The following is a 13,508-nucleotide window of genomic DNA, read 5'->3' on the forward strand; positions in this document are numbered from 1 at the left end:
TTAAACAATTTGACTCAGTTTTTCATTTTGTTTCAGCCATAATAAAGACATACATTTGAGGAGTTCAGACCTGACCAGGTATTCGGTCTCATGTTTCTCTCCACAACCGATGACACTACAATCTAATGTGTCTAAAAATTCTTTGGCATAATCATAATTTCCTGATTTTCAGCAGATCTTCCAGAGTGCGTCTTCCATATTTTAGCACTGATTTTTTTTTTTACCTCCATTTTCAAATCTGCTGCCCTTTCACTCCGGTTTTGTAGTGGTCCTCAGAAAGTGCTCGTAATCTCTCGGCAGCCTGTGGACGGACACACACACACACACACACACAGAGTTGTTCTGAGCTACTTTGAATCAACACTTGAAAAACCAAAGGCTAACTGCAACTTTGCAAGAATGTCTGGTAGAAAAACAACTCCGCTGTAAAATGAAGAAAACATTCAAGTTCCTCTTTTGTATTTTCCCTGGGGCTATTGTTGAATTGAGACAGGAGATGTGAACTCATCCCAATAAAGTCAGCAGACATAGCAACGCCACCACATAACACACATACAACCTTAGACAGAGCCCAAGGATGTGACTGATATTCACGCCTGGTGCATACAGAAAACAAGCAGCGGTGAGCTTTGATGTAAGAGAAGGAGGGAAGCTACAGTCTCCTCTTAGGCTCTCAGGAAGAGTGATTAAACTGGCTAGTGCCCCTGTCATTTCCTGATCCAATTTCTTCACAGCGTTACACTGTTTAATTCCTATGCCACCCGCTGCTCTGGCACAATTTGATAGCGGCTAGTGCTGTGGCTAACAGGAGGTCAGTCTCATAAGCGGCAGCAAATCTGCAGCTGGGCGCTTCACAGTCCTGGAGCATTCATTAAGCCATAATAAATGCTACCGCGCATTAAATCACCCTAGGGGTGCACCTCCACATTGAGAACCCAAATTATCCAATCAGGAAATTGCAGCACTAAAAGATAAAAAGGAACCCCTGTATTACATTTAACACCTTTGCTACTCCCATAATGCCCTGATATAAAAGTCACACACAGACACACATTAACTTACCACGGTTCTCTCTCAGATCTGTATGGTATGATGCAAAAGCTACGACAGTATGAATGTATTAGTGATGAGTATAAAAAGACTCCACTTGTCGAGGGGTGTGAAGGTGGTAGGCTGAGACTGAGGTGGAAGTATTGAGTTGGGTGACTGGTGTGGCGTTACTGGGTTGAGTGTAAGTGCTGGATTGGAAAAATGCTGTTGGGAGAACAGGGAAATGGGGGAAGCCGTGGCTTAACAGCTTATTAGAGAAACAGCTTTGGGATCCGAAGGTTATTGGTTCAATTCCCTGGACCAGCAGGAATGGCTTAAGTGCCCCTCAACAAGACCCCTAACCCCCCCAGTCTGCTCTGGGTATGTTGTCCGTTGCTCTGGATAAGATCGTCTGGATAAGATTTCTTAATTAACGTGTTATTCAATTACGTTTTCGGTTTTAGTAACCTTATATCGTGACTCGTATCGGCAACGAATTGTAATTAAATATTATACACTACCGTTCAAAAGTTTGGGGTCACCCAGACAATTTTGTGTTTTCCATGAAAAGTCACACTTTTATTTACCACCATAAGTTGTAAAATGAATAGAAAATATAGTCAAGACATTTTTCTGGCCATTTTGAGCATTTAATCGACCCCACAAATGTGATGCTCCAGAAACTCAATCTGCTCAAAGGAAGGTCAGTTTTATAGCTTCTCTAAAGAGCTCAACTGTTTTCAGCTGTGCTAACATGATTGTACAAGGGTTTTCTAATCATCCATTAGCCTTCTGAGGCAATGAGCAAACACATTGTACCATTAGAACACTGGAGTGAGAGTTGCTGGAAATGGGCCTCTATACACCTATGGAGATATTGCATCAAAAACCAGACATTTGCAGCTAGAATAGTCATTTACCACATTAGCAATGTATAGAGTGTATTTCTGATTAGTTTAAAGTGATCTTCATTGAAAAGAACAGTGCTTTTCTTTCAAAAATAAGGACATTTCAAAGTGACCCCAAACTTTTGAACGGTAGTGTACTTGTCGGCGTATTCATTTTTTAGCCATGTTGAATTTAGTTCATTTGGTCCACGGCAGGCGTCGCTTATCCACGCGATCTTCACGAGACTTGTGTGAGACTTCGAAATGTGAAGTGTCAGCCAGAGGGCACGCGCGTCTTTTGACAACGTTGGCAGATGTTGGTCACTTTGATTTCCGCTGTACGTTTTACTTCCGTCCTACGATGTCTCGCACAGGTCTCAACGAATCTTGTTTACGGCCATTGCTTTGACATATGGACTGATATATTACAGAGCATATTTCAAACAATCATAACTTGCTATAGCAGTGACAAAATAGCTATCAAAAATGCATTCCTATATTTAAGAAAATGAGAAACAGAATTTTGATGATAAAAAAAACTTTGCCTTCAGTTCTCCTTTAATGTAATGTGTTCAGGTGTTGGGTTGGATGAATAGTGTATGGGTGGTGACTCGGGTAATTGGTGTGTTGGTTATGCTGTTTCAGGTGATCGGGGTGGACATATTGGGTTGGATGACTGTGGTGATGGTACTGGGTTGAGTGACTGATGGACTGGTTTACATAATCATGGTGGTGTTGAAATGGATGGTTACTATAGAGGTGGCATGTTAGATTGGGTGGAGGTGGTTGGCTAGGTCTGGTGTGAAGAGTGTGGCAGTATTGGGCTGGCTGATTGGTGTGGTGGTTATGCTGATTCAGCTGGTTAGTTTAAATGTGTTTTGATCATTTATGTAGAGAACTGAGCGTTTGGCATAGAAGTAGGCTCTGGCTGGTATGATGGGTTTGGTAAGGTTTGGTTTGAAGTAGTGCTGTCAAGCGATTAAAATATTTAATCGCGATTAATGTCGCGACTGTCATAGTTAACTCGCGATTAATCGCAATTTAATCGCACATTTTTGTCACATGAAAAACCATTGTAATTCTCTTATCAGCATAAAAAAGTGAATGGGCTTGCTTTGTGCCAATGTTTTTTTTTATTGCAAAGCATAACACGTCTTGACACAGCCACTGCAAAGTGAAACCTAAGCCAAGCACCGGGGCGGGGCTAGCAAGAGAACCATGAGTGAAGTGAGACAGGTTACACAGTGACGGTAGGCTTGACATGCTTGATTATAATATAAAGTACACTATTATATTAACTTTAAGTTGTTCGTTGATAAATATTGCATTGAATCTGATCTTTACTGTTTCAGCTCACTTAACACATTTTGTACTTTTACACTTTCTGCCTGTTGATGCGTCGCACTGTCCAATCAGAGGCGGCCAAATTTGCATATTACAGGAAGGATTTCTGGGATAGCATTGAGTTTACAGTTCAGAGGGATCTGGCTTCTTTAGACGCTGTCTTCTTAAAACTGAATAAATATTTAAAAAGAGCCAGATGAGCCAGTCTTTTGAACGGCTCTTTTCAAAGAACGGATCACAAAGATGCGGATCCCATCAAAGAGCCATAAATCCCATCTCTACTAGCGCGCCCTGCCCGCGCTGGTTCTTTGGGGGAGGAGGGCAGAGGACTCTGGCTGTGCGGGGCGCGGCATTACAGTCTAGCTGCTATGCAAAGTCTCTGTTCCAAGTTCCTGGCAGTTTCAAAAGCTTATGAAAAACCTACATCATGTCACAGAGCGTTAATCTCGCGATAAAAAAAATTATCGCCGTTAAAATTGAGTCAAGTTAACGCGTTAATAACGCGACATTTTTGACAGCACTAGTTTGAAGGAATGATGTAGAGGTTATACTGGTTCAAGGAGTTAGGATGGAGGTGTTTGGATGGGTGATTGCTATAGACGTGGCATACTGGATTAGGTTCTTGGTGTGAAGGTTATGAGTTGGGCCAGATGAGGTGAGTGAGTGTCTGTTGCAGAGTTGATGGATTGGTTCAGGTGATTTATGTGTTCCACTCTGATTTGCTCGGTGACATAGTCAGAGCCACAGTGTCACAGACACGCTGGCAGACTGACAGCAACCTGATGGCACTGGCTAATTTGATCAAGATATCAGTCAACACATCCAGATGGAAATCAGTCAAGAGCTGGACATTATGCCTTCTGGCCTGCTGTGAACATGTGGTGATAAGAAGAGAGGATAGAAAGATGGAGGGCTCCAATTCAACCCCTTTTTCTTTCTTTTTATACAAGACCAGGTCATACAGCATGGCCCGTGTCTGACAGGTAGCAAGGACATGGCCACATTAAAGCACAAAGTACTAAAACTGTCCAGGTTTCATATTTAGGCGTATTGGGAAAAAAAATCCACAATATTTCAAAAACATCTAATTTTGCCTTATGCTTTCCAAACATCGACAGCAAAAAGCTAAACTGCATCTCCTCAAATCACTTGAAAGCAAGTGCAGTTTCTGAAGCATTTTCCAATTCAATGGTGGATTAATTGCTTCAAATTTGGACGTTAGGCCAATTTAGTTACTCACGACTAAGTGATGACTGTCTGAGACAGATAGAGTGCAAGTTCTCTAAACAGAAACACTGCAGACCGGAATATGATCCAGTAAGAAAGTAGGTTTGACGAGCATGTTTTATTTGACATACAGTACCTCAAATGTTATATTACTCTGAAATCATTCAATCGGTCAAAGCTACAATATCTGACAGCACTGACCTGTTCGGGTGTAAGGTCACGCTGCTCCTGAGCCAGCATTTCATAGCCCACCATGAACTTACGGACAGTGGCTGAGCGGAGTAGGGGAGGGTAGTAGTGTGCATGAAGCTGCCAGTGGCTCATGTCTTCTTCCAGATAACTTCCTGTTGGCGCTCCTAAAGCACACAGCAAAAGATACATCGAGCGATGTTTAGGCTTAACGCAACGCTACAGATCAGGCCAAGCTCTAAGGGGGGGCCAGGCCCACCCAATCACAAAGCTGACCCACCCACCTGAAAGGAAGAGAGAGAGAAAAAAAAAGTCATACATAATCTTCCTGGCCCACCCTGTTAGCGAGAGCTGAATCTGGCCCTGCTACCGATCTAATACAAAGATACAGATCTAACCCTGTTCCAAAGAGTTAAGGATTGTTAGCAGATGAAATCTGACAGCAGTTGGAGATGCTGAACACTGCTGGTAGCTTTGTATTTGTTTACAGGGCAGAAAAGACAGCCAAGTGACAATCATGATAGCTAACATGTTGACTCTATCATTGCAGTCTACAGGGAAATGTATTAAAACTGAATTAGCTGGATATTTGTTGCTTTGGCGTCTCTGTTGTGACTGAAATGCCAACAGTCTCGATACAATGTTCAGGGACAAATAAAAGCTGACACTCTGAGAGCTTCACTGAGCAATTCAGTCCGCTGGGGTCTAGTTAAAGCCCTAATTAACAACACAGCAACTCTAGTGACTGTCTGCATGCCAGTGGCATGCAAGGAATCTCTTGTAAAGCTTCATGGTGCATATTAAGGTATAAACTGGCCATGAGAACAAGCGGTTTGGCTCCGGTCCCAGCACGCTTATCCCCATAATAATAAATGAAAAGCGTATCGTGCAAGTTAAACACGCTTCATCCTGTCTACTTCAATAAAATGCTTGTTTACCTCCTTTACTGATAATCATTCCCTTTCTCTTCGTCTCTCTCTGACCATGTTAGCTCAATTCCAGGAGTATTATCGCACCTAGGGCAGATGATTTTCCTCCCAGAAACAGATTCACACTCACGATCTGGCTTGTTGGCTAAACCGACTAACACCTCAACTTTCCTGTCTCTTGTGTTGATTTTTCCGGGTTTGTATTTGACTCGGTGTGACTTCTGCGGCGTGTGAAGTTATGAAGGGACTGCTGGACGATGGCCATTTTAATTCATGCCAGAGAAAATAATTCAGAGCTTAGCTCCACAGCGGTGCCTACAGTAAATAACGTCTGGAGCTGTAATAACATTTGGCGTAACGGCCAAAGCGTAGCAAGTGATCCCGGCATGAGGAGGTGTTGCACAGTACTTGCACACGGTAGCGATGACATCAATGCTAATATAATTACGGACAAGGTGTTAATATAGTCATGCAGAAAGGTCATGGAGTGCAAAGTCGGCTCAGTGCCTCTTATGCACTGTGATTAGCACAGTACGGTGTTGTTGTTGTAGTATTATACTTGTAAGTTAATGTGATGAGATCAAGACTCGCAAAGGTAATTACGAATGCATGTAAAGAGTAACTTGATGAAACTAATAAAGCATAATGTGCAGTGAAATTTCATATGCTTAAATGTGGAATGATTAAACGCACACAGGTACCGTTTATATCACTTTACTCCATTAACTCAATTAACAGTATGCTTATTTTAAAAATACATTAAGGAGACAAAAACAGCTCTTCAGGAACCATTTGACAATTTAAAGTTTATTTACACTAATTAATCGGTGTCATTTGAATGGAACAAGGTCCTGCATGAAGGTTGAAGCATAATTAACCTTATACTTCCACACAACAATTTCAGGGAGTGGTTTTTTTGCTTTTTTTTGTGTGTCGGTACGTTCATAATGATGGATGTGTAGGTGTGTAGTGCTCGTTTATGTTGATATTCTGTGCATCTGCGACTGTGGAATATTCAGTACAGGTTCCTGGCAACATGGAGGAAATGCATGCATTCTTCTTGTAATGGTTTTTTATACAGATGTGTCACAAGTCTGGACTCTAAAAGATCAAGTTATGCTACTTTCAAGTGTGCATGTACATCTATATCACTTTGGCACTTTGTAAAAGAAGTACCGAGATATATTCTTAAGCTTTTGGCAAATAATTTACTATATATAGTAAACCTTGATGAACAGATTCATCCCTATTACACTCACTGGCCACTTTATTAAGAACATCCATATCCACTCTGACATAGAACAACATTCAAACAGGATTCTTCAGGAAATCTGAAGTAGCTGGCAAAAAAATAGGTAGTAGGTGGCTTTGAAATTTGCCGCAGTGCGCTAATGGGGGGGGGGGGGGGGGGGGGGTTATGCCGCCCCAGAACATTTTGAAATGTACATGCCTTCTGGTGCACTTTCAGCTAATAAATTACTAACCATTTCCCTGTAAAATACTTGCAAAATGTGTATGAAAGTTCCCTCAAGGAGCGGCACGGTGGTGTAGTGGTTAGCGCTGTCGCCTCACAGTAAGAAGGTCCGGGTTCGAGCCCCGGGGCCGGCGAGGGCCTTTCTGTGCGGAGTTTGCATGTTCTCCCCGTGTCCGCGTGGGTTTCCTCCGGGTGCTCCGGTTTCCCCCACAGTCCAAAGACATGCAGGTTAGGTTAACTGGTGACTCTAATGTCGCTTTTCCACTACAAACGCGGCTGAGCCGTGCCGTGCTGAGTCGAGCTGAGCGGGGCTGTTGGAGTTGCATTTCGGCTACAACCGCGCTGAACTGTGCTGGCTGGACGTGGGTGGACACATTGGGTGGAGTTAGCGAAAGTGGGTGGACGTCACGTGATGTCGTTAAGCGGCGCAAACAGTGACATCAGTGAGCTTTTAAGCGGTAGTCTCACGACCCGGATAGTAAACAATAAACATGGAGGACATGGAGTCGTTAGTGTTGCTGGTCTTGGTGCTGTGGCTTGTTGTCACTGACAACGCCAACAGATACTGGCAAGAGCGTATAGATGAGGCGAGGCACATAAGGCTTCAGAAATTCTCGTAATTCGTAATTATTCTTCTTCCGGGTTTGCGGTGTTTACAGATCCCAGCGTGCTCGCGGGGCGTGTGTGGGCATGTAAGGACACTCCTCCTCACCAATCAGTGCACAGGGGAGTGTCTGCTCACGCCCCCAGCCTCACTCGGCTCGCTTTGGCTCGCTTCAGCCCCACTCCAAAACGGTGTGAGTTTTAGGGGCTAAGCAGGGCTGAAGCGAGCCGAGTCGTGCTGTTTTTTGGTAGTCGAAACGCGAGCCGTGTCGGGCTGAAGTGAGCTGAAGCGAGCTGAAGTGAGCTGAAAAAGGGTAGTGGAAAAGGGCCATAAATTGACCGTAGGTGTGAATGTGAGTGTGAATGGTTGTCTGTGTCTATGTGTCAGCCCTGTGATGACCTGGCGACTTGTCCAGGGTGTACCCCGCCTTTCGCCCGTAGTCAGCTGGGATAGGCTCCAGCTTGCCTGCGACCCTGTAGGACAGGATAAAGTGGCTCGAGATAATGAGATGAGATGAGTTCCCTCAAGTTGTGTGTGTGCTTGGCTTTCTCAGTTACCCTCTGTAGTACACTGCCTGGCTCTGTAGCATAACTACATGGTGTAACATATACTATGGCGTGGTCACGTGGACCGGCTCAGCCAATCGGAGCGCAAGAATCGATCAACAAATATGGCGTCACTTGTGGTCATGCTAGACTTGAATTGAAGACAATTTTGTGGTGAAATAATTGGATTTGCAGCAAATTATGGGCAGCGGAGACAGTATAAATCGCCTGAACATTGAAAGGCAAGGGTTTTTTTTAAATTGTTTTTCTGGGATCAAGTAGCCGGCGCAGAACGTCTGTGTAGAAGGAGTTAACCGCCGGTCGCCGACGCTTGTGGACATCTCTGTTAAAAATATTAAAAATGAACGGGACCAGGTGAAGGAGTTGAAATAGACAACAAATATGATGTCTATTCATGAAAACAATGTCAGAGTAGACTGGGTTCATTTCTTAAAAGCAAAATTTCTATGTATTGAGTGGAATGCATTAATTTTTAAAACACTGTATATTTGTATGAGAAGTGGCAAGTGTCACATGACAGTAAATATGATTTTATTTTATTTTATTTTTTAAGGGACAGAAAAGGCAGTCACTTTTGGGAATGACCCACTCTTGTATACTTTACTAAGATGCTCATATCTATTGATACACTACTTCTGCCTGGACTGGACCGACAGATGCTCTCTCAAACATTTGGAGCAGAATAAAAAGGCAAATAAAAGTAAAATTCCAGACCTCAAAAAGTTCCTCGTTCCCCTTCACTAATTTGTGGTGTGAACTTATAATTTGATAGTTGGCCTGCCTGTAACATTACTTACTTTCCTTCTGTTTCCTGAAGAAGCAAATTAATTCACAAAATTGGCCTTCATGCTGCATTATTCAAAATGAAATACATTTCATTACTTGAGGAAAAAGTGGAGCTGGGGTTTGTTATATAATCTCAGAGACGAGCTGAACCACAGACTCTGTCCTTCATATTAGTCCCTCTAGTGAGTCTAAACAGCTTGTGGGTAGAGAATGTGAAAACGTGGTCAAGATGCTGCAGCATCCAGAATCGACTTAAATTCTGCTCACACGTTTTTTTCTTCTTCTTGTATATTTGTTCATGTTCTAATTTGTAACGCCCACCCCCTTAGACAAAGGCCATACTGGGATGAAGGGTGAATCTCGTGAAGGTTAACACAATTTCGAAAGCACAGACAGAATTTCACATCTATCTTTACGCAGGTCTGGCTGTTGTCACTCCTGAAAAGAAGTCGTATGTACGATTTACGGGAAGGTGACATCGGTTGAAGTCGCTCATTAGCCACAAACGTGTTACTTGCACAACAGTGGTGCGAGCTAATTAGCTCCTTCTCTCCATATCACATCAGACTGCCTTTGCTCTACTGTAGACAAAAAAGAAACAAGGCAACATTTTTTCCCCCTAAAATTAATGAGCTCTATTGAAGTAGAAAAACAAGGTCTTTTTCACAAGAAGCGACATGTAATGACGTCCATTATTAATTGCGACTCCCACGGCCCTCGATTCCTGAATGAGACTATCTTGCTGAAGACCAATTAGCATGCTGGGAAATGGAAGGTAATTGTTGGGCGTCAAAAAAAAAAAAAAAAGAGGACGATATGAAGAGGCTGTGAGGATAAAGGGCATAGTGTGAGAACGTGAAGAACGAGTCTTGGGAGGGCAGGGGGATGGAGTTGACGTATATGACAGAAAGAAACCTGAAGCCTGGAGAACAACGGTGTCAGAGAAAGGAAGGGAAGCCTTTTGTAAATGACAGAAATGTTGCTTTCTAATTTTCTGTGATAAGAAGCACTTCTTGGCTCTTCTCAGTGACTATAGGAAACTGTCTAAAGAGCAATTATTTCTAGTTGCTTCCCTCCTCGGTGCCAATCTGGACATAAATGCACACTGCAAAGTGTGATAACCAAATGCCAAACTCCAACTTACTGGACTTGTGCAGAATTGAAGACCAGGTACGTGTTGTTTCCAAAATGGAAGAATGACTGAAGTTAGCCGAAGGAAGCCAGGCAAGAAATGAGACCAAACACACCTGGACAGAATGTCACGGCTCAGAACAACAGTTACAGAGTGAGTGAGCGAGTTTGGCTGTGGAAAAGCAGCACTCTCCACCGCATTGCCTGTCTGCCGATGTATATTTGCAGGGAAAGCAAATAAGACACATAAATTGACTGCTTCTCATGCCTTTAAGGCAAGCAGCAATCCCGGCTTCTCCTTATTAGTCTTCCACAAGAGGTCAATTACCTGGACACATTGAGAAAATAACTTCTGTTTTAACTTTCCTGACTGTGGCCTGGCTTTGTAAACACAGGCCAAATGAAAATAATTCATGCCCATCTTGAGCCAAGGCTCTAAATCCCCTGTGTTTTTACCAAGGCTGGTTAAAACACCCAGGGCTGGAGTAAGCTAGAACAGCTCTTTGCAAGATAGTCTGGTCTTGCTCAAAATCTTTACTATGCATAACATGGGCGTATAGCGCTGTTTCCTCTGAATTACAATTAGCAAAACAGATGGTGTTGTTTTTGCAAAAAGAAATATGGCTAATAACAGGAACAAATGGTTCAGAAAGAGGTCTAATGATGCTCCTAATGGGACTAGGATCATCCTGAAGCAATGTTAAGCCACTGTACATACTGAGCTCTGGACTAAACATACTGTATAAATGTAGTATAGTGTACTTTCTTATGACAAAGAATAATGCTCATTATGGAAACTAGAAGGGCACTTGGTAGAGTGCATACCTCCACCAAGCCACATATGATCAGCATCAAAATCAAATCACTTCAACCTAGGATAATACTAAAGCTGTACACCAAATTTCATCCAAATCCATTCACTACTTTTTGAGTTATGTTGGGAAAAGACAAAAAAATCCTGGATCCACATACATATCCAGATTTGAATCAAAATCTACTCAACTGTTCCTTGGCCAGGCAGCACGGTGGTGTAGTGGTTAGCACTGTTGCCTCACAGCAAGAAGGTTCTGGGTTCAAGCCCAGTGGCCGACAGGGCCTTTCTATGTGGAGTTTGCACGTTCTCCCCATGTCTGTGTGGGTTTCCTCTGGGTGCTCCGGTTTCCCCCACAGTCCAAAGACATGCAGGTTAGGTTAACTGGTGGCTCTAAATTGACCGTAGGTGTGAATGTGAGTGTGAATGGTTCCTTTTCTCTATGTGTCAGCCCTGCGATGATCTCGCAACTTGTCCAGGATATACCCAGATAAGTGTACAAGTGACCCAAGGTGTACCCCGCCTTTCGCCCATAGTCAGCTGGGATAGGCTCCAGCTTGCCCGTGACCCTGCACAGGATAAGCGGTTACGGATAATGGATGGACAGATGTTCTTTGGTCCATGGCTCACCTTTCCTTCAAATTTCATCAAAATCTGTTCACTACTTTTTGAGTTACGTTGAGAACAAATAAACAAACAGAGGGGGAAAACATAACCCTCTGCAACAAAGTTGGTGGAGGTAATAAAACTGTGATTACTCAGAAGCTATTGTCCTCATTAGAGGTTGTATCACATTTATTAATGTTAAATATAAAGTTGAGTAATGTAGATTTTAAGCGACGGACTACAATTAATGGAATGACAAACACTCAATTTGCACCAAAGGCTGGTTGGGTAGAACTTTAACATGCACTGCTCATAATATAATTTACTATCTACCACATCTCGAATAATGCCTGTGGTATTAATGGTGCAATATTTAGTCTTACTATTACAAATATATGCTAATATATGCAGAACATGATGGAACTTAAGTTTATATAATCAATACCAGAGTATTATATGCTGAAAGGAAAAAAAGCAAACAAAAAAAACCCAGAATGAACTGCTTGACTGTTTTTACATCCTGCTCCTATCAGAATTGGTTTGGACATTTCTCAAGTCCCTGCTCGATCACAGGCCTCAAAATGCAAACACGGTAAAACTTAGTGGTAAGTGCCAAAATGCCAGTAGATATTCATACACTTCTGCCAAAAAATGAATGAGGAAATAAAACTTGGAATTGCCTTTTCAAAATTGAAAAACGTGTTACTAGCAAAGAAGATGAAGTTGGATGCCAAGTTAGCGACGTTCCTCCTGGAAACGATCAGTATAAAGTTAATTATTTGGATGCTCTCTGGGCTGATTATTGTACTTAAGGCGTCAGCATACTTCATGCGTAGACAACATTTGGTTGGCTTCCGCAAACAACTGCGAATCAAATGGATACATTTCAAGATGAAGGACTTTAAGGTGTGTCACTCTTCTTCTTTTAGTCATGGAAACTGTCATGAAATTTCAAAAGTACCACCACTGGAACCCTTGCAAATGATAGCCAGGGCTTATGCATGCGTGTAAGCTTGCAAAGGTGGCTTTGTCTTGCACAACTCTTGCATATGTTGCCTCTACGTTATGCAAGGGTGCTGAGGCCATTAGCTGAGCACAAGCTTCAAAATCTTCCTGTGAAAGTATTTCGTTCTTGGCCATGTTTATCGATGAAACATACTAGACTCTCTAGTGACATGTAGAAGTCCTGGTTTGTGAGACTAAACCCAGCCAAATTACTTACCTGCTGTTAACCAAGTAAGGAAATGACGTAGGGCCAAGAAGTAACCAAACAAACAGTTGCAATGGTATTCTACTTCACCTTGTAATACCAATTACATTACAATACAGCTTTAGCCAGAAAACATAAGCTTTGTCTTCTCTTGACAAGCTGCACAAGCTTGTCTTTGGAAAACACAGCTCTGTTTATCCACATCACCCACAGCCTGTACTCGACTCCACTCCAATTCTAAATCAACGCCCTACGGTAAAGAGAACCATGGAGAATTTCCAATGAGCTGCACAGAGAATGAAGGAGAGAACTATACATGTATTACACTGCGTGCTAATCTAACCATACACCTGGTTTGTGTCCAGCAATATTTAACAGTTATTCCATGAAATTGAGTCGTACATGAGCTGAGAGCCGACAAGGCGTGTAGCACCGAGTTGGCTATAAGCCATGTACGAGGAGATTGAGTGGAAAAACTGTTTTATTCTATCCACAATCAATGGATTTTGAGAAACGGAGCATTTTTATTTTTTGCACATTTGATAAATAAAAATTTTATACAAAATGTCCGACAAAATAATTTCTGCTTAGAATGCAAACAAACCGGCAAAATGACAGTAGCAATTTGTGAACATCTCTCATCTCATCTCATTATCTCTAGCCGCTTTATCCTGTCCTACAGGGTCGCAGGCAAGCTGGAGCCTATCCCAGCTGA

The 13,508-nt window shown here is 42.5% G+C and overlaps 1 protein-coding gene across 4 annotated transcripts in view; it reads right to left on the reverse strand.

Moving 5' to 3' along the window:
- The window catches only part of galt (galactose-1-phosphate uridylyltransferase), a 324,066-nt gene that overhangs the window by 76,931 nt on the left and 233,627 nt on the right, over window positions 1–13,508 (reverse strand). For all 4 annotated transcript variants that reach the window (XM_060908973.1, XM_060908974.1, XM_060908975.1 and 1 more), the window contains 2 exons: window positions 4,689–4,843; window positions 225–301 (listed from right to left, as the gene is read on the reverse strand). In XM_060908973.1, the coding sequence (XP_060764956.1) occupies window positions 233–301; window positions 4,689–4,843 (224 nt within the window). In that variant the 3' untranslated portion in view covers window positions 225–232. The remainder of the gene's footprint in view (window positions 1–224; window positions 302–4,688; window positions 4,844–13,508) is intronic.

This window comes from Neoarius graeffei, chromosome 25, assembly GCF_027579695.1.
Source record: "Neoarius graeffei isolate fNeoGra1 chromosome 25, fNeoGra1.pri, whole genome shotgun sequence".
NCBI classification, from domain to species: Eukaryota; Metazoa; Chordata; class Actinopteri; order Siluriformes; family Ariidae; genus Neoarius; species Neoarius graeffei.